Source organism: Mustela nivalis (assembly GCF_964662115.1).
Source record: "Mustela nivalis genome assembly, chromosome: 9".
In the NCBI taxonomy this organism is placed as follows: domain Eukaryota; kingdom Metazoa; phylum Chordata; class Mammalia; order Carnivora; family Mustelidae; genus Mustela; species Mustela nivalis.
This window is the reverse complement of record NC_139028.1, coordinates 21,817,269-21,842,160: the sequence shown is the minus strand read 5'-3', so window position 1 is coordinate 21,842,160 and position 24,892 is coordinate 21,817,269. Positions and strand designations below refer to the sequence as shown.

The following is a 24,892-nucleotide window of genomic DNA, read 5'->3' as shown; positions in this document are numbered from 1 at the left end:
CCCTGGGATCATCACCTGAGCTGAAGGCAGAGGCTTTAACCCACTGAGCCACCCAGGCGCCCTACTCTGGATGGGGTCTTCAGACATTGCCTCAGAGGTGCGGGAAGCAGCCCAGGCTTCTAGCATCCCAGCCCGAGTTAACAAACCAGTCTTGGAGCTAGTGACTTGGTGGTATCAGGGAGCATTCTGTTTCTTTGTGGAGAGGTTTGCCCTCCTTTGTAGAAAGTGTCATTTCTTTAGCCATTTCTCTACAAAGGTGACCCTTTGTAGAGGTGGAAGTTTCTCTTTGCTCCCATGGCTGCGCCTGCTTTCTAGCTACCCTTCACTTACTTCCACATACAGCGCTTCTCCACAGTAGATTAAACGCACTTCTTACACCTTTAACCACACGTCAGGCTGCTCAGCTCTTCCTTACAGGAAAATTCCAGATTGGCTTTGGAGCTAATTTTGATTTCTTTCAAAACAAGCCCCTCGGAGGGTTTAGCGTTCCTGTTTTCTTTTCCGTCTTCCCTACTGTGTGCCTGCTGTTGGGCAGCAAGTGAACTGTCTTCTCTCGGGCCAACAGCTTGCACGGAAAGGCTGGCACGCTTTCTGTTTATTCCCACATGCGTTCCCTTGGCTCGTCCTCCACATAAACTGGCCAGCATCTAAACGTGGCTTTCTTGATGTTGTTGTCTCTTTGCACAGAGCACATCTTGTAAAAACAGAAATATCTATGTGATGGTTTTCTCTTTTAGTAAAAAGAGAAAGGCCTTGAGGAATATACAGATAGCGGAGTGGAGTGGTGCATGCTGTAAAACACCCTCAGGCTGAGCAACCAGGGCTGATGGCCAAGATGGAGTGGGAAGGTGGGGAGAAGACAAGCACAAAGGAAATTCAAGGGGAGAGCCGTGCTCTGGATTGGCCTCTTTTTTTTTTTTTTTTTTTTTTTTAAAGAATGTTTTCTTTTTCTTCTTCTTCTTCTTCTTTTAAGATTTTATGTATTTATTAGAGAGAGTATGCGCAAGTGAGTGGGGGGAGTGGCAGGGGGACAGACAGACTCTGGGCTGAGCACAGAGCCTGCCGCGGGGCTCGATCCCAGGCCCCTGAGATCATGAGATCTGAGCCCTAACCGAGAATCTGATGCTTAACCGGCTGAACCACCCAGGCGCCCCTGTATGGGCCTAATAACAAGGACCTCTAGGACAGTCAGAATTGCCAGCAAAGTCAGAGTAAGCTTTTAAAAAGGAACTAAAGAAAAGGGAAAAAGGAAGGAAGCCAAAAATACTTTTAAAAAGCCAAAATATTGGCTTTTCAAATAGGGAACCCATGGGAAACTAGGAGCAAGAGACATCTCATTTCCTGTTTATGGATGTCTAAATTCACGACTTGAAAGGAGGATGTCAGGGTTTCTCTTCTTTCTTTAGAAAGGGGCTTGGAGAAAGGAATTCTGGGAAATGGGGAAGGGTCTAGCTAGGAGAACGGGAGCAGACATGCATTTTTGCAGAACAAAGATTGCAGAACCCCTCTGACTTGGGAGGCTTGTGTGTAACTAGAGGGTATCTCGCCTACCTTTGGGAATGTCATACTGGCTTGAGTGATAGGCCTCTGAGGACTTCGTCCATGTCGGGTCATCTGGGAAGGGAAGCTGTAGAGTTACTTAGAGATTGATTACTGATTTTTATTGTTGAAGATATTTGTCTAAATGCTGTCTCCTCTTGCCTTTGACTTCTATAGATTATTCCTTGGGCCTGAATGACTTGATTGTTTCCTCCCTTGAGCTAACAGTCTGTGTGGGTGATTCAGCCCTGCTGGGATGTGTTTTCCAGAGCACAGAAGAGAAGCGTGTGACCAAGATAGACTGGACGGTCTCATCAGGAGAGCACGCCAAGGTAACAAGGAGGGAATCTTACTGTTGAAGCCCTGGCCAGTGGTGTCAGGAGAAGGGAGGGGGTGGAGAGGGAGAGCCAGGTCATCAGGTGTCAAGAGATGGTGTTGCAAGAGTCTGGGCTCTGAAGCTTGTCAGAACTGGGCCTCTTCCTAGCTTGGCCCTTTGGCTGTGTCATCAGCTGGGCAAGTTACTCAACCTTGCTGAACTTCAGCTTCCTCATCTGTGGAAATGAAGGTCATTATCATAATGGTAATGCTTACCTTTTGGGTCATTGAGAAGTAATGGAAGACATGCACATAATATTCTTTTTGTTTCTTTTCTTGATGTCTGCCCTTTGTAGAGTTGTATAGATGAGTGGGAGGGCTGAGAAGGGAGAGAATGTGGGTCTAGACAGAAGAGGCATGAGAATGATGTCACAGGAATCCTTTATGGGGGAGAGGGCCAGATTCTTTGAGCATTCTGTGCCCCATTTATGTGCTCGGGCATCACCTCTCTCTCCTTCATGGCTGTTTCAAATGTTCAAGTGTTGGGATCAGCTGATGTAGCATGGCTGAGGGAGGGTCTTTCATGGGAGCTGTTCGGAGTGGGAAACAGTATATAAACCTCATCAGAGGTTCTGTGGAGATATTTGTATCTTAGGATCATTTTAAAATACATCCTAAGTAATGGGTTACTAACAGTAAGGTCTCAAAGTTTGCTGGTAAAATACTCTTTCTGTAGCTCATAGCATATTATTCCTATAATGCTATTCTCACTCAAATTTTTATTAGTATATTTTTATCATAAGAGGGATAGGCCCATGGCTTAAGTAGAAATAAGAATTTCTGGGGGCACCTGTGTGGCTCAGTGGGTTAAGCCTCTGCCTTCGGCTCAGGTCCTGATCTCAGGGTCCTGGGATTGAACCCCACATCGGGCTCTCTGCTCAGCAGGGAGCCTGCTTCTGCCTCTCTTTCTCTGCCTGCCTCTCTGCCTACTTGTGATCTCTGTCAAATAAATAAATAAAATCTTAAAAAAAAAAAAAAAAAAAGGATTTCCCAGGGCTCCCCGTCCCAGCCTGGAAACCATGCCCTGAGGATGACTCCTTCTCAGGCTGTGTGATATTCTGCCTGGAGGAGGGCAGAACGGGGAGGAGCAACAGCTAACACACCAGCCAGTTTATCACAACTCCCAGTCTGAGGGACTGCATCATGCCTTTGAATGCCATCCAGTCCAGTGGCCATGGCAGAAAATAGGTTGAACAGGAGACAAGGTTTTCAAAAATTCTGAGTTGAATTCCCCAGAGTGGTCTTCAGAGTGGGTATTACATTTTACCTTAAACTATAAGAAATGACTATGCTTCACAATTTGTCCTTGTATGAAATAAGGCACCAGGCCTTGTTCTAGTTAGAGCATTGCCTGGCACATTCTTATTATTATTTCTTATTATTCTTACTATTCTTATTATCTTATTATTCACTGGTACCAAGTACTTTTTGATCATGATGATGATGATGGTGGTGGTGATGATGATGGTGATGGTGATGACGATGGTCATGTTGGTGATGATGATGGTGGTGGTGATGGTGGTGGTGGTGATGGTGATGATGGTGGTGATAGTGATGATGATGGTGGTGGTGATGGTGGTGGTGATGGTGCTGGTGGTGATGGTGATGATGATGGTGGTGGTGATGTGGTGGTGGTGGTGAAAGTGATGATGGTGATGTGATGATGATGATGGTGGTGGTGGTAGTGGTGATGGTAATGATGACGGTGGTGATGATAATGGTGGTAGTGATGCTGCCACTGGCACAGAACAGGGTCTTTTGGATCCAGACTCCTAGGTCTGGTGCCAGTGACTCTAGATTTTCCCCGACGTTGTGTTGCCCTCCAGGAGGATTATGTGCTGTACTATTATGCCAACCTCAGTGTACCTGTGGGGCGCTTCAAGAATCGTGTGAGCTTGGTGGGGGACATCTTACGCAATGATGGTTCTCTCCTGCTCCAAAATGTGGAAGACGCTGACCAGGGAACATATACCTGTGAAATCCGGCTGGAAAAGGAAAGCCTGGTGTTCAAAAAAGCAGTGGTGCTGCATGTACTACCGGAGGAACCCAGAGGTACGTGAATGGGCAGGAGGAGGGTGAAGGGGCAAGAGATTTAGTGTGCAGAGAAGGAAGGGAATAGATGTTGTTAAACGTGTGCCAGCCTTTGGTCCAGATATGTACCACAGAGTGAATCCACAGTAGTGGGTGCTCTTTAAATAAAAATAATGAGAATGATTATTTATTTTATTATTTTTTAAAGATTTTATTGATTTATTTAAGGTGGGTGCGGGGAGGAACAGAGGGAGAGGGGCAAGCAGACTCTGTGCTGAGCCCCATATGGGGCTTGATCTCACAGCCCTGAGATCATGATCTGAGCCAAAATCAAGAGTTGGTTGCTTAACCAACCGAGTCACACAGGCGCCCTAAGAATGATTATTTTGTGATTACCTTACATGTGTCCATCCTTGTGAAAATGCTGTGTAGGAGGTATTGATCCTTTTATTTTACAGATGAAGTCACTGAGGCTTAGAGAGGCTTAGATGTGACTTGCCTAAGCACACGTATTTATTAAATGACGTATCTGGCCTTGAGCCCTGGCACCTCTGACCACAAAGTCCCTATTCCTTTTACTCTACCCTGGTGCTTCCCATCAGTTATCCACACTGATGCCATGTCCATATCTCATAGGTTCCTATGGTAAGTGCTGGGGAAAGAAAAGAAATGAGATCTCTCTAACTTCTTTGGATTTCATTTTCCCATTTGTCAGTGGAGGGAGTGGCTTTAGTATACTGTGGTTTTAAGCTGTGCCCTGATGAAGCCTAAAGGTTCAGCCAACATGGTAGGCTGCACAGAGGGTGAGAACAGTCCACGGGGTTAATAGAGGACTAGGTCAGGTAGGACCTCAGGCTCCTACCTTCACTGCAACCAAAATCCTTTCTCTTTTTCCTGTTTTATTCATTGGGCTGCCAGCTAAGAGTTTGTTTAAAAGAAAGAATTCTGCTGCTTCAAGAAAGTTTGAAGACCGCTGAATTAGCTACATTCTTTGAAAGTGTGCATTGAGGGAACAGTTTGTGGCCTCAGGAAAGCTTGCAGTCTAGTTAGGGAGCTAAAATCTGGACCTCCTCCCCTCCCCAGCTGTTTGGGTTGGGTCTGTGAGTGAACTCCTTTGGAGCACCTAGTGCTCCTTGTTGGTGACACTTTTCACACCTGTCCAGTTGTATCTTCCCTGTTTGTGTGGGTCTGTATTCTCTGTCCTCTGTTCAGCCCTGGACACCATGCGTGGCACAGAGTAAGCAATCAATAAACCTTCACCTAATGAGTGGATTTCTTGAGTTAGTATCCCTCACTGGAATCCAGTTTCTAAAAAACTGGATTTGGAATTGTAGAAGGAATTGTAGAAGGTGGCCTCTGCCTCTCTCCTCCTTTTTCCTACCTTATTTTTTCCTTTTCTTTTCCTACTTTTTTTTTTTAAGATTTTATTTATTTATTTGACAGATAGAGATCACAAGTAGGCAAAGAGGCAGGCAGAGAGAGAGGAAGGGAAGCAGGCTCCCTGCTGAGCAGAAAGCCTGTTGTGGGGCTCCAGCCCAGAACCCTGGGATTATGACCTGAGTTGAAGGCAGAGGTTTTAACCCACTGAGCCACCCAGGTGCCCCTTTTCTTTCTTTTTTTTTTTTTTTTTTTAAATTATGTTGTATTAGTCGCCCTACAGTACTTAGCTTTTGATGTAGTGTTCCATGATTCATTGTTTACGTATAACACCCAGTGCTCATTGTGATACGTGCCCTCCTTAATACCCATCACTGGGTTCATCCATCCCCTCAACCCCTGCCCCTCTAAAACTCTGTTTGTTTCCTGGAGTCTGTAGTCTCTCATGATTCATCTCCCCCTCTGATTTCGATTCACATTTTTCTTTTGCTTTTCAAAGCTGTATTTCTCCAGAAAGAGGAAAGGAATCAGGTTCTCCAAGGATTACCTTTCGGCTACTCCTTTCTGCTTTGTCTTCTGATGCCTTGCCCAGACACAAGCATGGTATACAATATGGGCAGCTGTTCTCTCTTTGAAGAGACACAGAAGGCATGAACTGAAAGCCAGTTTCACAATTGGCGAATCCATGGAAACAGTCCACAGCAATTTTAGGGTTAGTCACATAACTTCCCCACTAGTCCATGGAGCAACCTGTATTTTTCCTTCTAGTCAGAAAGAGGGTAGAACCAACTCCTCAAAATGTGCCTGGTGGCCACTGAGAAGATGTTCAGCTTGCTTGACGGAGGTTGGCCTCCCCCATGTGAAGCCTCTATACTTTTTTCTACAAAGTTTACTCATCAGTTTATAATCATTCTATGCTTCTACTCCTTCACTTCCTTTTCTCATAGTTCTTATTTTAAAATACGATAAGCAATATTCTTTTAAAAAATTCTAAAATAATTTTTAAAAAGATTTTATTTGTTTATTTGACAGAGATCACAAGTAGGCAGAGAGGCAGGCAGAGAGAGAGGAAGGGAAGCAGAGAGCCCGATGCGGGGCTCTATCCCGGACCCAGGATCTGAGCTGAAGGCAGAGGCTTTAACCCACTGAGCCACCCAGGTGTCCCTTAAAATAATTTTTTGAAGATTTTTAAAGATTCCACTTATTTGAAAGAAAGAGTAGAGAAATAGAGAGCTCGGGTCGGGGTAGGGGGTGAGGGGCAGAGGGAGAGGGAGAAAACTGCCTGCTCAGTGGGGAGCTGGATGCAGGGCTCGATCCCAGGACCCTGAGATCATGACCTGTCCCGAAGGTAGACGCTTAACCCACTGAGTCACTCAGATGCCCCTATAGGCAATATTCTTGCAAATAAAAATACTGTTAACTTCCTGTACCTTTGCTCTAGAATCAGCTGGAATCAGCTCTCCTTCCACTGATGTGAGGTGGCACAATATAGTGAGTGAGAGCTTGGGCTTTTCTTCCCTCAGGCCTGGGTTTATGTGCTGGCTCTGCCTTTCACGGACTCTTAGGCTATGTGCCCTTGGGCTCTCTCACCTTTTCCTCTGACAACAGGAGAACAACAGCGCATATCTCAAAATACCGTAATGACTAGCTGACATGCTACATACACAGTGTCTGACACATGCCTGATGAAAGGTGCAGAATCGTTTGGTGTTTATTATTGCATTTTATTTTATCTTGTTTTATTTATTTATTTATGTATTTATATAATTTTTAAAAAGATCTTATTTACTTGAGAGAGAGAGAATGAGAGAGAGCATGGGAGGGGAGAGGGTCAAAGGGAGAAGCAGACTCCCCCTTGAGCAAGGAACCCGATGTGGGACTCGATCCCGGGACTCCAGAATCATGATGTGAGCCTAAGGCAGTGGCTTAACCAACTGAGCCACCCAGGCACCCTTGTTTTTTTTTTTCTTTAGTAGGCTCCATGCCCACTCCCAGTGGGGAGCCCAGTGTGGGGCTTGAACTCACGACCCTGAGATCAAAACCTGAGCAGAGATCGAGAGTCAGATGATTAACCAACTGAGCCACCCAGGTGCCCTTATTACTACATTTAAAAAATAAAGTTCAGTTCTTAATGTACTTTTGGATTTAGAGGACTCCCCCCCCCCCCCACTGATGTTCTTTGGAGTGAATTTTTATTACTTTCAAAATGATTCCCTCCATAGAGTTTCAAGTTCATAATATTTTCTCTTGGTTTCCTCCTATCGTGCATCTCTCCTGCTGGGCAGGAAGTTCACATTCTCCCAGAGAAACAGTTCCGATGAAAAGGTCAGCTTATGCACTCTTTGTTCCTTCATGAGCTTTGCCTGATGTGCTTTTGAAGGAATTCTGTCCAGTTAAGACTTGCTAAGGCTTGTGTTTCCCTAAATACCACCCTGCATTTCATTTCTCAACTGACTTTCTGGTTGATTTGTGTAGAACATTATTGAAAAACCAGAAATGCCTTGCTAATTTTTTTTTCCAGGAACCCCTCAAAATGACTTATGTAATAAGCATATGATGGGGTCAGCTGCTCATACAAATAAGCAGAAGGAAGAGCCTAGGAGTTGGGAAGCCCGAAGCAGGGGGAGAGGGATCTGCTGAAGGGAGTGGGGGTAGGGATTAAAACAGAAAAAAGAACCAAGAGGAAAAATGTCTATTGTCTTGGCCTAATTAGCAAGCAGTCCTGTGACCTGTACTGTAGCCAAAACTATCCTAAGCAAGTCCTAAGACAACTTGTAAAAAGAATATAAGAAATTGAAGAAAATTGCCTGTGAATCAGTTTTTCAGCTAGAAGAGCTGGTGGGTTATACGTAAGCATGAAAGTTATATAACTCTCTACTTCCTGTTTACGTTCCACAGATGTGGGTGTCTAAGTTGGTGAATAGAAAGGGGGGCTTTGGGGCGCCTGGGTGGCTCAGTGGGTTAAAGCCTCTGCCTTCGGCTTGGGTCATGATCCCAGGGTGCTGGCCCCGCATTGGGCTCTCTGCTCGGTGGGGAACCTGCTTCCCTTCCTCTCTCTCTCTGCCTGCCTCTCTGCCTACTTGTGATCTCTGTCAAATAAATAAATAAAATCTTAAAAAAAAAAAAAAAGAAAGGGGGGCTTCAAGATTTTTTGTACTTCCTTTAGCATCGCTTGAACTGGAGCGGGGCCTCAGGAGAAATTCTAGAAAAGGGGAAGGAGCAGGGAACTAAAGGGAATCACAAAGTGCTTGTTGTAGTTTGAAGACCCCTCAGAGTTGAAAGTGTGGGTAGCTCTGGGTACTCTCTTACTCATGGGGTGTCCTGTGAGTGGGAGGCCTCTGGCTACTACTTCATCCACGCAGGATCATCTGGCTCATCTGTGGAATGAATTTGTGCAGTATTTAGTGGTGACATTGATTTTATGGCTGAGGAGCTTTGGCTAAGCATGAGCTCTTATGGATGTTCTTTGACTTCTGTAGACGTTACCTTGGGTTTGACTTGAGTTACCATTTTATCCCCAGAGCTCACGGTCCATGTGGGTGACTCGACTCAGCTGGGGTGTGTTTTCCAGAGCACAGAAGAGAAACGCATGACCAAGGTAGACTGGACATTCTCATCAGGAGAGCCCGCCAAGGTAAGGAGGAGGAACCATCAGCATGTGGTGGAGTTCCTGGCCAACGGTGTCAGGACAGTGTGGGGAGAGGGAGAGTTTAGGCTCCAGGTGCCATGGACTTTGGAGCTTGTCAGAAGCGCTACTTGGCTGGGCAGCTTCAGCTCCGTAGTGGGAAGAATAACTCTCATGAAGATGACAAAGAGGAGGACGATATTCCGGCTGCTGCTGCTCAGCCTGTTGGGCTGTTGGGACACGTATGCTAGATCATCCCTGTGAAGCACTTGTGTGTGCCTTGGCCACTGCATTTGAGTTTCCTTCCTCTTTTCCCATCCCCTCTTTGTAGAGTCCAGGGGGTTGGCTTCTGTGGCCTTGTCTCTAAGCTCTGGGCTAGGCATAAGAATGATTGTATTCTTGTTTTTATTTGGATTATTTTGATATGTTTTCTTCTGTGTCCCACTGCCCCACTTATGGGATGGAAGGAATTTTCTTTGTCTTTATGGGTGCTTTGATGTTGGGATTAGTAGGTCCTGGGCCAGGGTATGGAATGGTTTGTGGGAACTCTGAAGCAGCAAGTGGCAAGTTAGTTCACTAGACTGGTGGATGTCCTCTGTGCATGGCAATGTCCTCTGTGCATGAGTCAAAGTGTGTTGTGGGGGAGATCCCAGGTCACTTATTGCTAATAAAAATCAAGGTGCAGAGTAGCTTTTTTATTAACATATTCCCAGTCATTCCTATAAAAAATCATTTGTACTCACTTGATTCCCATATGCTGAGTGGGTGTGAAAGGGTGGCATTGTGATAGAGTGTGGGAAATTACATGTAGTCTCAGGTCCACCTCTGGGAGCTTATCATGTGTTTAGATGTCTGCCACTATGTGAGTCACAGCAGAAAATAGGTCAAGAAAGGACATTTTGATCTGTGAATTCAAAACACAAGAGATAAGATATTAGGGACCAGGTCTTCTTGTTCATGTCTGTATACCCATTTCCTTTCCTTAAAAGCTTTTGAAAATAGTAATATTTACTTCTCTTTATTAAAAATTCCAACACTTACTCATTTAACACAATTTTTTTTAAAACATTTTATTTATTTATTTGACAGAGAGAGATCACAAGTAGGCAGAGAGGCAGGCAGAGAAAGAGGAAGAAGCAGGCTCTCCACGGAGCAGAGAGCCCGATGCGGGGCTCAATCCCAGGACTTTGGGATCATGACCTGAGCTAAAGGCAAAGGCTTTAACCCACTGAGCCACCCAGGGGCCCCTTAACAAGTGTTTTAAGCACCGATGTGGCAGACACTCAGCGTTCCTGCTTTGATGGGAGACTTAAGATCAAGGGAGACACACAGTAAAATAATGAAGAAATAAATATGTAATATGTCAGGTAATAGAGCTATGGAGAACAAAAAAACAGGCATTTGTGGTTCTCATTTTACATAGATGATCAGAGAGGCCTCTCTGAAAAGATGACATTTGAACAGAGATCTGCTGGAAGTGAGGGAGGGAACCATGTGTATTTCTGGGGGGAAGAGTGTCCCAGGGAAAGGGAGGAGCAAGTGCAAAGGCCCTGAGGCCAGTACTCAAAAAACGCAATAAGGCCAGTGTGGATGGAGTGAAGTGACACAGATAGGTGAGGGAGGAAAAAGTAGAAGATGAAATCAAAGAGGAAGATGGAGTGGGGCAGATCATGGAAGGTCTTCTACTTTTAGTTGAAATGGGGAGCCATTGGAGGGTTTGGAGTAGAGAAGTAACATGATTTAACTTCTATTTCTAAGGGCTCTCCTGTTGAGAATAAACCATAGTTGGGAGTAAGGACAAATAAGGAAGCTCTTTGCAGGAATTCAGGTGAGGGTTGGGGTAGGTTGGGCCAGAATGATAACTGTGGAGGAAGTGAGAAATGGCTAGATTTCGGATCTTTTTTTTTTTTTTTTTTTTTGGATCTGTCTTGAAGGTAGGAGTGACAGGATTTGCTGAGGGATTTCAGTGTGAGTTTAAGAAAGAGAGGAATTAAGGATGACTCCAAGATTTTTAGCCTGAGCATTTGGAAGAAGGCTTTGCCATTTACCAAAAAGGGATGGACTGGAAGGAGCTGGTTTGGGGGAATAATTTGGAGTTTAGTTTTAGACATGTTTCAAGTGCCTATTAGAAATCCAACCGGAAGTGCTAAGAAGTAAAGGTATACCTTTACTTCCTTTCCCTGGTGAAGTACAAAAAAGGAATGGCCCTCCTCCCCTTTTCTTCCTCATGCCTTTCTGCCAGTCGACAGTTGTTCATGGTTTGGTGTGTCCGTCACAGCTACACATGCTACACACGCGTGTGTGTGCATGACTCATGATGTCTCATACTGCCTGATCACACCTTCACTGCCCACACATTCAGGGCCCTGTGAGTCCCAAGAGCCCCCTACTCCATCTTCCCTTCTCCCCCATCTTCCATAGTCCTTGCAAACTCATATGTTGCCTTTCCCTTCTAGGAGGAAATTGTGTTACGTTATTACTCCAAACTCAGTGTCCCTGTGGGGTACTCCCAGAACTGGGGCCGCTTCCAGAACCGTGTAACTCTGGTGGGGGACACTTCCCGCAATGATGCATCTATCCTGCTGCAAGGAGTGAAGGGGTCTGACAGAGGAAGCTACACCTGCAGTATCCACCTGGGGAACCTGACCTTCAGGAAGACCACTTTGCTGCACGTGATCGTGAAAGAGCCCCAAAGTATCTGGCTTTTGGTTGGGGGGGAGGGGCCTCCAAGCTGGGAGGCATGGCCAGGACTGGGGTGAGGTCAGAGAGGCATCGGGGGTGTGAAATTGCAGGAGGCACACCTCTGAAATGCTGTACTTCCATGACCCTGACATAAGTCCTCGTACCCTGGACATACGTGACCTTCACAGTGATGCCTCCTTCAATCTGGAGTCCGAGGCACCTTGCTTGCCTCACTCTAGTTCTGGCCCTGCGGGTGCCTCAAAGACAAGGGAGCTGATATTTGGTGAACTCCAGCCTTCCGCCAGAACTCACTCCCTGCCCGTCTAGTATACTGATTTAAAAATACAGGAGCTCAGAGATGGATTGGGGCTAATGTCCAAGGTCTTTTTTCCTTGGATGCTGTACACTCTGTAGCAGAAGGGAAAATGACCCTGAGCTGATGAGCGACAGAACAGAGCAGAGAGAAAACAGGAAGGGACCAGAACCCAAAATAGAGGTGTTCTCTGATGAAAGCTTCTCTATTCTGGCAGACATTGTACATTAAAGCCAGTGGTGTGTCGGAGAATAAAGATTCAATTGTGTGGACCCAGAGAGGTTGATAAGTGAGGGCTTAAAGTTAAACGGTAACACAGTTAACAGTCAGGATGTGGCCTGTGGACTTTGCCTTTTGCTGGAGCCCTTTGCTGGGGGTTGGCTGCGGTTTGTTGGGGGTGGGGATATGGGTGAGGAGGGAACACACCTCAGTACCTCTGACCAGAGACTTGAGTCTCAGGAGGCACCTCGTTTTAAGACATAACAAGGGGGCGCCTGGGTGGCTCAGCCGTTAAGCGGCTGCCTTTGGCTCAGGTTGTGATCTCAGGGTCCTGGGATCAAATCCTGAACCAGGCTCCCTGCTCAGCGGGATGTCTGCTTCTCCATCTGCCCCTCCCTCCTACTCATGCTCCCTCTCTCTCCATCTCAAATAAAATCTTTAAAACACACACACACAGCAAAGGGTCCCAGCTGGAGGGGGAAGCGGGACAGATGGATGTCTTCACTCTCAGAAGTCTTATTTCCATTTCACAGGGAAAATACACACCCTGAATGGGAGCTCACTCAACCTCCAAGCCCCCAGCCCGCCCCTCTCCAGGCCTACCTCCATCTGCCCGCATCCTCCCCTGTCTGTCTGTCCCGCCGCGCCAGGCTCCCTTCCACCCCAGGCTCATCCAGACTCCTGTGCTCACGTGGCATTTTCTCCCTGTCTCGGGAGACTAACGCTTTCTAGTGGCTTCTGCCATCCAGCCTATAAATATGCTCACCCCTTCCTCTCACCTTCTGTCCGTGTCTACTTTAGCTCTTATCCCGTGTCGTCGTCTTAAAACAGAAACAACTCACATCCTATACATTCACCCATTTAAAGCCTACAACTCGGTGACTTTTAGTATATTCAGAGTTGTGTGTCCTTCACTTCAATCAGTTCTCGATTTCTGTCTTGACCTAGCCAAGCCGCTTGCTCAGGGACCATATGTGGTGCCTCCTCTCTCACTTCCCATTAATTCTTTCGTGCATTGCATCCTGGCTCCTGCTTCCGCCTCTGCTCTAGCCTAGGTCACCAGCGTGGCTCTAACTGTCTGCCCTTGGCCTTCTTTACCCCAGTAGTATTGGACGCCGTATTCTCTGTATATACAATATATTCAATATATTCTGTGTTGGATTCATTCTTCCTTCCTTCTTTCCTCCTACCCCTCCCTTCCTCCGTCCCTTCCTGTCTAATCCATTTATGTATCCATCCAAATTCTAGCCAGATAGTCCACAGATACTTCATATGCTACGTTATCCTAACCCGCTTCTGCATTCCTCTCCCTGGCTCATCTCCTCCACCTCAGTCAATGCCGTCACCCTCTACACAGTTTCCTAGCTGGGTGCCTGGGAGTTGTATCCCTTTCCCATGACCCCCAATCTCACAGGTCAACCAGGTCTGTCGTTTCTACTACTGAATTTGAGTACGCCTCCCTTCCAGTCCTGCCTAACACTCTAGCTGTCTTCCTCTCTGTCTTGACCTGTAGGCCTCCCGCTGGTGTCTGCTCTCATTCTCAGCCCCGCTCGCACTCTCCCTGCAGCTCTCCGAGCCATCGCTCTAAATCACAAATCCCAGCGTTCTGTCCTGGGGCTCAGAGTCTTTCAGTGGTTGGTTTCTCCATCATTTACAGAAAGCAAGCCAGACTCCTGGGTGGTTTAATCAAGGCCCTTCATGACTGAGACTCTGCCATCTGTCCAGCCTAATTCCCCACCTTGCCCACAAATGCAGCTTTGAGCCAGACCCGTGGAACTATTTCTAATTTCTGGAAGTACCATCATCCTCTTGGGTCTCCAGACCTTGTGTATAATGCGCCCCCTTTCCCATATTGTCTGCCCAACAAACTTGATGTTTCCTTAAGACTTTTAAACTTTAACATTGTTGTTGAGAAATTCTCAACATCTGTTTCCCATAGAATTGGGTACCCTTTTGGACTTCCCATATGGACTTCTGTCATGGCCCCTATAGCAGTCTGTGGTTTTCTGTCAACATGTTTGTCCCCATCCTTGAAGGGATCATGTCTTATTTGTCTTTGTAGCTTCTTTGCCTAGTGATATTTGGCACCCAGGAGTGTTTGTGTACATATTTAGAGTAAACTGAAGAAATGAATGAAGGGTAAATATGGGTAGAAATGCTTCACCTGGTATCAGGACTGTGGGTCTGAGTGTTGTCCCATATATGCTTTTGAAACCAATCACTTTCTCACAGAAAGATCTGAAGCCTCTAAAACGTCTGTTATTTTATTTTAAGGTAGAATTGTTAATAACAATGTCTGCTGTCACCCATCCACCTCAATCCACACTGTAGGTAGGGATAAGCAAGGCAGCCCGACTTGGTTCTCCATCGAATGGGGACAGCTGGAGACCCAGCGTTTCAGCGTGGGGTGAAGTCTGGCCTTCTCCCCCAAATTCCTGGCTTGGCTGTGTCTCCTTGGTAAGAACTGGTGGGACTCACGGCTCTTTTCTGGGATATTGAGACCCTCTCATTGCTTTTCTCCTTTCCCAAGCATCGGTGACCCCAGTAGCCCTCAGACCCGAGCTCCTGGGTGGCAATCAGCTGGTGATCATCGTGGGGATTGTCTGCGGCACTATCCTGCTGCTTCCTGTTCTGATACTGATCGTGAAGAGGACCCACAGGAGTAAGAGGTACAGGGCTGGGTCGGGAGGCCAGTGGTGCTTCGAGCCTGAAGCGGAAGAGTGAGAAGGGTGCTCGCTGTGCCATCCTCACAGAAGCGGGTACTTTTTTTTTTTTTTTTAAGATTTTATTTATTTATTTGACAGAGATCACAAGTAGGCAGAGAGGCAGGCAGAGAGAGAGAGAGAGAGGAAGGGAAGCAGGCTCCCCGCTGAGCAGAGAGTTCCATGGCCCCATGCGGGGCTCGATCCCAGGACCCTGGGATCATGACCTGAGCCGAAGGCAGAGGCTTTAACCCACTTAGCCACCCAGGCGCCCCAGAAGCGGGTACTTTAAATAGAATCGTCCGTGGTTGTCACGTTAGATGTCATCTCTGTAGTGACCCCAACCCTCCACTCGCTGTGTTCCAGGAAGACTTCGCATGGCTTTACACCCTCCTCTTTCATTCTGGTATTTTACAGAGATTATCAGCTCTTTTGTAAACGGGGTTCTGAGGGGAGCATAATTAAGAGTATAAATCTTACACGAGAGCTATAAGCTGTCATTCCATGCCAGAGAGAAGTGGTTTTTGAATTATCCACAATACCCACTTCACAGGGAAGATTGGATCTTGAGGGTTGTCGGGGGCTTATTTAAAGGAGCACATTCGGGAAGCCTGGGCGGCTCAGTTGGTTAAGCCTCTGCCTTCGGCTCAGGTCATGATCCCAGGGTTCTGGGATCGAGTCCCGCATCGGGCTCCTTGCTCAGCAGGGAGCCTGCTTCTCCCTCTGCCTCTGCCTGCCTCTTTGTCTGCCTGTGCTCACTCGCTCTCTCTCCCTCTGTCTCTGACAAATAAATAAATAAAATCTTTTTAAAAAATAAATAAATAAAGGAGCACATTCCAGGGCACCTGGGAGGCTCAGTGGGCTAAGTATCCGACTCTTGATTTCGGCTCAGGTCATGGACTCAGGGTCGTGGTATTAAGCCCCACGGGGGCTCCATGTTCAGTGCAGGGTCTGCTTGTCCCTCTCCCTCTGCTCCTCTCCTCGATCACACTTTCCACTCTCTGTCTCTCAAATAAATAACATCTTAAAAAAAATAAATAAAGGGCCACATTCTAATTCCGAGAGGCTATTTTTTTGTATGGATACCCTTAGGTCCCAAGTTACTTATTGTCGGAATATGTTGTTAAAGTCTTGAATTTCATCACTCCTTCTCCCAGCATCTCCGAAATGTCCAGATGCCCCGGACACGGCAGCCGTGTTTCACCGGCTGTGAGCAGGCCTGCGTCCCCCCATTTTCCCACCTGTTGATGAGGGGATCCATTGCTGGGGCAAACCAGCTCTCTTGTCAAAATGCTGTCAGTGGGCAAAGACCCCCATTGCAGGTGCTGCCTGCTGAGTCTCCTTTCCTCACAAGACACGGACTCTACAAAAAGCGCTTGGCCTGCTGGGTTGGCACTTCTGATCCCCAGGGCCTCTCTGACTTGGTTTGTACTTGGTTGGCCTCTCCGAGGGTCTTTGCTCTGGGTGTGCAGATGGCCCTGAGCCCAGAGGTGGATGGCTGTATCAACTCACCTCCCCACTCTGGGCCTCAGTTTCCCTCAAAATGAAATCAGTAATTCCACATCTACTAGCTTATCTTAAAGAAACAACCAGGCTGGTACACTGAAATCTGTACACACGGTTGCTATAGCACTGATGATATTTAAACATGGAAATCATCCTCGGTGACTGTCCGCTAACGATTCCCTGAATCAGTGTTCCACTCCGGGACATACTGCTCGATCCCGGATGTAGGGACGTGGGAAGGTGTCCCATGTGTAGTATGTAATATGATCTCATCTTTATAAAAAAGAAAATTAGATAATGCTCGCTGCAGCAGCATACACAAAAAATATATTTTATGTGAGCACATGTAGGCCTGTGTCAAGAAAGAATAATTCAGTAGTGTCAGTAGTACCGTTTGAGAGAAAAGACAAGGTGGGTCCCACAAGGGCAGGAGGTTTACCAGGACTTCAACCTCCAACTCTCTCTGTTTCTTTACTATTTGAATTAATTTTACAATGAGAGCATACAACCTTATAATGAGAAAGTATGAGAAAACGATTTCCTCCACTTTGGGACCAAATATATATATACATACATATATATATATGGTTTCTTTTCTAGCTTCAAACCCCCCCCCCTTTTTTTTTTCCGCTCTACCTTAGGCCAAAACAGAAAAAAGGAAGTATATTCAGTGGCAGATGCAGAAAGCAGATGGTCAAGAGATCAAAGGCCAAGGGCTGGGAAGGGGCCAGTGCTGGCGGCTGGGGTGGGGGTGAGGAGGAGGGGGCGATGTGGCGGTATTTCTGCAAGCCCCCCCCTTCCCCCCCCCCCTGCGTCGCCGAGCTTCGGCTGCCCCCTGCTGGCTCAGCAACACCTCCCCAGTTCTGGATTCTGGTAACATGGAATCCTGTGGCGTCGCTCGCTATTAATTCCTAAAGACTGTGTGGACAGAAAGATGTTAGCTAGGAGATAGAGAAGGCAAAGCTGTTGAGCCCAGACTCCCTCCAGAATGCCTCCCTGCTCTCCACCATAGAGATGTACTTTCCAGGTTTCAGGGCGAGCTGGGGAGCCTAGAGAGCAGCGTTCCTCCTCTGGGGTCACCCTCGGTGGGGTCTCGGGCTGGCCCCCTTGAGTATACAGTGCTGTCCGGTTAATTCCACCTGCTTTTCCTGTCTTGCAGCTCAGTAACCTCCACAACCCTGGTAAAAAGCCTGGAGAACATAAAGAAGGCTGATCCAGAGGTAAGGAACGAACTCAAACCTCCGTTTTGCTGCTGTGCCCTGTGAGGGCAGGGCGGATACGCTCCATCATCCAGGTGGCGTCACTGTCTTTCTCCGTGGCCTGTCTTACTTGGTGTTACATCTCAGCATGCTGGCCAGTGCTGGGCATGGAGAGGGGCTCGGGAAAACTTCATCACCAGAGTGAGAGCCCCCAAGGAGGGAGTGGGGTGGGCCCATGGGGCCTCCTGGTAGGGCCACAGGAAAGAGCACTGGACTCAGAATCAAAAAATCCCCGCTCATGGGAGGCATAGGTGGCTCAGTCCGTTAAGTGTCTGCCTTGGGCTCAGGTCATGATCCCAGGGTCCTGGGATCGAGTCCTGCATCAGGCTCCCTGCTCAGTGGGGAGTCTGCCTCTCCTTCTCCCTCTGCTGCTCCCCCTGCTTTCTCTCTCTCTCTCGCTGGCTCTCTGACAAATAAATAAATAAAATCTTAAAAAAAAAAATCCCTGTTCAAGCCCAGGTCTGCCACCTCCCAGAGCCACACTTTTCTCCCCAGTAAAATGAGAATGTGGACCAACATATTTGACTGTTTTAAGGTTCAGATAACCTGAAGTTCTGCAAGGGCTTCATGATCTCTGTGGAAGCATAAGGGAGAATTGGGGTTCATTTAGGAGTTACAGGAAGGAGTTAACAGTTCAAATTAAATATTCGGGAGCCCTAAGAAAGAGGATCAGGAAGAACTTTTTCTTCCATATTAGTTTATCATGGAGCTGTACAGGGGTCTGAGAAATGAATTCATTTTCTTGAACTGCCTTTCCTCCCTCCCTCCCTTGTTTTAAAAACTCCTCTTGGAATATTTACTTTCCCATATTTTGCCCTGTCTGTGACCCAATAGTAGGATTTTTGTCACAACATGGCACAGGGGCTTCCAGAAGCCCAAGAGTTTGTCACCGGATGACATCACCTCCCCAGATAGGGACAGGAATGTGAATCACAGCATACCAGTGACCTCACAGATACAAGGTCCAGCGAGGGCTGTCCCTGCCCTACAGACCCTCTTGAAGAGCTGGCCCTGGTTAGTTGCCAGGCCTTGAATTAGAGGGAAATAAGCGCGAAGTACAAGTAACCTGGCCAGACAAGGGTTCCCTGCTGCTGCCTTAAAGTGCCCGTCCAAGCAAAGAGGTTTGTCTTTTGAAGCAAAGAATTTGTTTCTTAAGGTAGTGCTCTTTGCTGACTGGCCAATTTTCTTAATTTTTGAGAAGACTGGGGATTGAATTATCATCATCAGTGATCATTGTTCTGGCTCTCAATAGCCCTCTGGTGTCGACGCCCTGCGGATACTTATAGATGGCTTTTTTCTTTGGCATGTAACATTTACTGATGTTTAGTAATGTTTATACTATTCCCCCCGCCCCCCCCAGAAGCATGTTTACTCTTCAATAGCCACACGGGAGCAGACTGAGGAAGAAGAATCCAGTGGAAAAGCAGAGGCCACCTACATGACCATGGTGAGAGCACTTCTGGGCGCAGCTGGGCCAGGTGTCCAGAGGATGGAAAAGGAGCTGGCAAGGATGTGGCAATGTGGCTGGGTCCCTGGAGGAGGTGACTGCTGAGGGCGGAGACTTTTTTCTGTAGCTGGGAAGTCCGGGAAGCTGACTGTCTGCTGGATAGAAGAGTGACACCAAACTCGCCTTCATACCCAGTCTCGAGTATTTAAAGGTCATTGGGGCTAACAATGATTGATTTTAGTGGTGAAAAGAGGCACCTTTGTCAGGGAGAAGCAAGTGTCTCTGCCTCATTAGAGGTTAAGCAGAACCTAAAAGAGAAGGTACCACAGATCCTTGGACAGACGTCGTGTTGCAACTTTCCTTCTGATCTGAGAGTCCCTTCCAGTTCTTAAGTTTTTAAATTCTGTGGCTTATGTTGTTCTGACATACTGTGATTGCCAGGAAGGCTACATTCTATATAATAATATGGAGTCGGATTCCTGCTGTCTCCTTCCTCCACTCCCGGGAAGTGCAGCACCTAGAAAAGGCACCTGGTAGTGAGTAGGAGTAAGGACAGAAAGAGCGAGCTGGCAGCGGGCACGGTGCTATCGGTAGGCTAGTCATAGGCATCCAGGCCATGCAGGGACCAGTGTTCTGCTAGGCTCGGGAAGGCTGGCCTCCTCCATTTGGGGGATGGTGGCTTGCGTGTGTTCCCATCACACCAGCGCTGAGGACACATGATGGCAGCGGAGAAAGATCAGGGGCCTGGCGGGGTTCCACCTAGTGGAACAGTATCCGCCCTCGGGAGTCGTGTGCAGTCCCGTTTCCCCCGCTGTTCTTCTCCCGTGATCACCACTGGTGCTCCCGGTGCCGCCTGGCCTTGTGCGGCCTCTCGGACTCCCGCTGCTGACAGCTGCACGGACTGGTGGCCAAAAACCTGTGAGGCCTGCTTTCCCCGTGTTTGGCGGAGGCGCTTGGATTGAGACTCTGCGGAAAAGAGCACTTCTGTCGTTCGGGAACGGGTCCAGTGAAGCGAGTACGGTGACAGGCCAAAGCCACAAGACTCTTAAGTCCTGTAGAGGCCGGTCAAGTTGTTTTAAAGGCCGTATTCCCAGTTCAGGAAGCCTCTGGCTGAATCCGGGCCCGCGGGCAGCCTGTGGGAGATCTCGGGCAGAGAGGCGTTATTTGGTTAGGGAGTAGGGAGACAACAAGCCTTTGATTTTGTTGTTGTTGTTGAATTGATTATGTCTGCTTCAGAGGAAGGGGCACCACGCCCTCTGTGTCCCCGTTCTGGGGCCGGACAGCTGGTGGTTAACATGGCAAGCTTTGAAGCTGGGCAGACCTGAGCCCGACTCCTGGCTCTGTGACTTTGACACTGGATGATCGCAGGCAGTAACTTAGCTTGTCTGACACTCAGTTTCCTCATCCTTAAAATGGGAATCACAGTACCCACCTCCCAGGTGGTGAGGCTCTCACACAGGAGGACTTGTGAAATTCAGAACTGGGGCAGACGGATGGAAAGCGCTTAGTACATGGCAACGATTCTGGTGGAAATACTTACACATGTGCTTTGTTTCTTTCCTCCCCCTCCCCCTGCCCCTGGCAGCACCCAGTTTGGCCTTCTGTGAGATCGGCACCCAGTAACCCACCCGAAAAACGTCCGCTGGGGGAATTCTAAAGCCAGAGCAAGATGTTTGAGAAGAAAAGAGAGTTCCTTTTGCGCTTAGCAATGGCAGAGACTCCTCTGTGTGTCCTGAGTTACTGCGTGGGTCCTTCTGGGACCCCCCCTGCCCCCCGAGTTGTTCTCTTGCCTCATTGGTCGAAGGGCTGAAGAAGGAGGGTTCAGAACCTGGCAGAAAGACTGGACAGCTTGGGAGGGACAGGCCCCGGCGGAGGGAAGCATGGATGCAGTCCTTCTGGCCTGGGACGCTGGCCCTGGGGACCCTGGCCAAGCCGTGGTGGCCTCGAGCGTTCCCTCAGATCCTCCGCATCGATGGTGCTCTTCGTGGAGGGGTCCCTGGGAAGAATCACAGAAATAAAAACCAACCCAAATGATTCCTTTGGCAAATTACCCCTAAATAAACATGGCTTGTGAAAATCATCCTCTTTGTATACCTGGCTGAGGGGGGCAAGCAGAGGCTTGGCGAGGAAGTTAGAGTTAGGAACGCCTCGGACAGCCGAAGTGAGGAGAGCCGTTCTTGACTCACACTGGAGGCGGTGTTGGCCCTGGGACCGTGCGTTGGTGAGCAGGTTGGAGTGGGCTGTGAATACCGCTGGAGGATTTAGCCCGGCCTCTGCTGGCCTGGCTGGGTATCTAACGGCAGGCGGCTCTTCGCTGGGCTCCACCAGAGGCATCCAAGCTGGGGCGTGGGCACGTGTCTTTTTCAGAAGTGGTGCTCACGGGCTGCTGAAGTGGACAGCCACTGATGTAGCTCTTGGTCTGAAAGGTGAGGTTCCTGTACTTTTTGGTTACCATCGTAAAAATTTAATGAGGTTTGTTTTAAAGATCCTCTGGTTCTTGGGGCGCCTGGCTCAGTTGGTGAAGCATCGGCCTTTGGCTCAGGTCATGATCCTGGGGTCCTAGGATCAGGCCCCTGCATTGAGGTCCCTGTTCCTTGGGAGAGTTTGCTTTTCCCTCTGCCTCTGCCTCTCCTCCCTCTTGTGCTCTCTCTCTCAAATAAATAAAATGTTCAAGAAAAAATAAATAAAGGTTTTTTGGTTCTGAGCTCCCATTTCTAGCCTGGGCTCTGCTCAGACCTCCTCTCCACCACCACTGAGGCCCTTCCTCATTCTCTGCACCCCAGTGCCACCCACTTAGCCATTCAGGGCATGGATTTCTGATCTAATCTCAAGAGTTTTTTTTTTTTTTTCTTTCTTTCTTTTAGAGTTGGGGAGGGGTAGAGGGAAGAAGGAGAGAAAGAACCTCAAGCAGACTCCCCTCAGAGCCCAATGTGGGGCTCAATTTCACAGCCCTGAGTTCATGACCTGAGCCAACATCAAGATTCCGATGCTTAACCAGCTGAGCCACCCAGGCACCCCTGGAGCTACATTTTTTAAGGATTCTCCTAACTCTCCAAACTTCAGGACCCTCTTATAACACATCCATTATTACTTCTTTCTCTTTTACCGACTGTTCTTGGGCGACTGTTTGGAGTCCTGTCCTGTAGCCTCTGTTCTTGGTCAGTTGTGGGTGAGAGTCGTTGAATGCATCCTTCTCACCTGTTACTCTAATAAGGAATATGTCAGTAATTTGCAAGACATGCATTCTGTCCAACACATACCAGAGAAGTGACACATGCTGCCATGGTAAGTAGAACAGAGAGAAAGACTTTCATATCTTAAGAATTCATGGAGAGGAAGTGATTTCATTTGGGCGTTGTTAAGTAACATGCTCTCCTGAGCTAGGGGTCCTTTTTTACTTCCTGAAATATTATATGCAGAAGAGGAGGACTTTGAAGATATGAGTTAGGTGGTTGGATGAGGATATTAATTCTTGTAATCTGGATCAAAGAGAATATACTGGGGTGAGAGCTGGAGGGAGGGCTGTGCAGTTACCCAAATGCTCCTGCAGGGGGCGCTTGGATAGGGAAGTGTGGGCACCGCCCCTGCAGGGGTGGACTGGTCCAGATTTGAACTTCAGTCATTCAAAGTTTGGCTTTCATTCTGGGTGGAGCAGTTATAACTGAGGAGGAGGAGGAAGAGGAAGCTTACTTCTCTCTCCCAATCCTACCTCCCCACAAACCTTTCTTTGATACACAGTCCTCAAGTCAAGGTGGGGAGTGGAAATCACAGCTGTCACATATTAATTTTGCCTCATAGCAGAACAACCCTGTGAGGACCATGAGAAGATCTGCTTGCTTCTTCATGCTCTTCTCCTAGGGGTGGTCGTCTGTTAAATGCAGGATCATGAAGGAATATGGTGTAGGGAATGGGCTTCAAGTTCAAACAGGCCTGGTTCAAATCCTGGTTCTGCCTTTTGCTAAGTTTACTTCAGTTCTTTGTGGCTGATTCCCTTATATAGAAAATAGAGACTCAAAGGGTCTTTTTGTAAGGACTACATGGGGTCGCTTAGGTGCCAGTGCCCGGTGTGGACCCTCCAGCCCCTTCTGGTGTGTTCTTCCCTAGTTGGGTTGGTCTAATGGTGATTCAGTCCCCGTCTCTCATTAATTTTTATTTCTGTGGGCAGAAAGCCCTTTAACCCAACAAACCTAAATCCCTCTTCCCACCCAAAGGAAGAGAGCGCTAGGACGCTGAGCTTCTGGAAGGGTTTTGCTGGGGGGTGGGGGCGTTCCACGGGTGGGAGAGCTCCTGGAGACAGCCAGCTGGATCTCCTTGTGGTCCAGGCTTCAGCTAGTGCTTCTGTTGCTTACATTTGCACTAGTTTAAGTCCCTAGAACACCAGATGCTCCCACATTCAAAGGTTTCCAGAAGTATGCAGGCTTTTGCCAAAGGAAATCGGGCCTTGAAAGGGGGAGGGGGTGGGGCCCCCCCATGAATAATGGAGAAGTTGGCAGCCTCAGAGCTTGGCTGTTGGAACTGAAAACACTTCAGCCTGTCCCCGGGGACCTGGAGAAGATGTGTCTCCTGGAAAAGGCTGCTGCCTTCCACCAGCCCTTTACTCTTTGTTCCAGGTTCCCACTCGGCTTTGTCTCCTTTTGGCTGGTCAGTACACTTCCATGTCTGCATTGGCAGCTTATCGTATAAAACACTAGCCGTGTGCACGCACATGTGCGTGTGTGTATGTGGGTTTGGGAGGGGGCACGCTTCCCCTAAATGAACTTGGTCACTTAGAGCCAAAAAATCTTAGCTTGCAAATTTTGTTCCAACACAGACCAGTTATCCCCTTTTAAGAAAAAACAAAGTTTCTAAGGACTCTTGACCTTCTGTCCAGGCCAGCTAGCTCTTGAATGTGGTCTGGTCCTCCTCAAGGGAGATCAGGCAATCCATAACCACTTCTGTAAAACTCAGCTCTCAAAACATGTCTCCTTTACCAAAAAATAAAGGAACTCATAGTTTTCTCAGAAGGCTAAAACCTTTCTTTAAAAAAAAAAAAAAAGATTTTATGTATTTATTGGAGAGAGAAAGCAAGCACAAACAGGGGAGGAGGAGAGGGAGAAGAAAATATCGCCCCCCCCTCAACCCACCCCCAGCAGGGAGGCCGCTGTGGGGCTAGATTCTGGGACTCCAGGATCATGACCTGAGCCCAAGGCAGACACCTAACAGACTGAGCCACACAGGCAACCCTTAAACCTTGCTTATTTTATAGATGATGAGAGCAACAGTGATTGGCCCGTCCCAGAACTTTCAAAGCACCTGTCTGAACCCCATATCTTACGTTCATGGCCTCCTGAGACTGGGGCCATGTTGTCTGCCTATCCATTCCTCCCTTTTTTTTTTCTTCCATGGCAGGACCCCTCTGTTCCATATACCCGTGTCCTTTCTGCTTCAGAGCCTTTGCTCTTGGTGTTTCCCTGACTAGAATTTCCTGTCCCTTCTTGCCTGTTCAAATCAACATTCTTTTTTTTTTTTTCTTTTTTAAAGATTCTATCTATTTATTTGACAGACAGAGAACACAAGTAGGCAGAGAGGCAGGCAGAGAGAGAGGGGGAAGCAGGCTCTCCGCTGAGCAGAGAACCCCATGCGGAGCTCGATCCCAGGACCCTGGGACCTGAGCCGAAGGCAGAGGCTTTAACCCACTGAACCACCCAGGCGCCCCCCAAATCAATATTCTTTCAAGGCTCCGCTTCAGTCCTCTCTCTAACATCTCCCTGAATGTGTCTCCATTTACCAGATCTTATCTGCTAACATTCTCCAGTTGTCTCATGGGTGTGGAGCTTT

General features: G+C 47.8%; 1 protein-coding gene across 5 annotated transcripts in view; it reads left to right on the top strand.

The window, feature by feature from the left end:
• The window catches only part of JAML (junction adhesion molecule like), a 30,955-nt gene extending 9,800 nt beyond the window's left edge, over nt 1-21,155 (top strand). For 4 of the 5 annotated variants that reach the window (XM_082683635.1, XM_082683634.1, XM_082683632.1 and 1 more), the window contains 8 exons: nt 1,717-1,871; nt 3,741-3,966; nt 8,844-8,956; nt 11,404-11,641; nt 14,692-14,830; nt 17,529-17,589; nt 18,989-19,075; nt 20,661-21,155. In XM_082683635.1, coding sequence (XP_082539761.1) covers nt 1,717-1,871; nt 3,741-3,966; nt 8,844-8,956; nt 11,404-11,641; nt 14,692-14,830; nt 17,529-17,589; nt 18,989-19,075; nt 20,661-20,732 — 1,091 coding nt within the window. In that variant the 3' untranslated portion in view covers nt 20,733-21,155. Of the gene's footprint in view, nt 1-752; nt 849-1,716; nt 1,872-3,740; nt 3,967-8,843; nt 8,957-11,403; nt 11,642-14,691; nt 14,831-17,528; nt 17,590-18,988; nt 19,076-20,660 lie in introns of those variants that run through there. The other variant, XM_082683636.1, reaches the window with a different exon arrangement.
• The last annotated feature ends 3,737 nt before the right edge of the window (nt 21,156-24,892 follow it).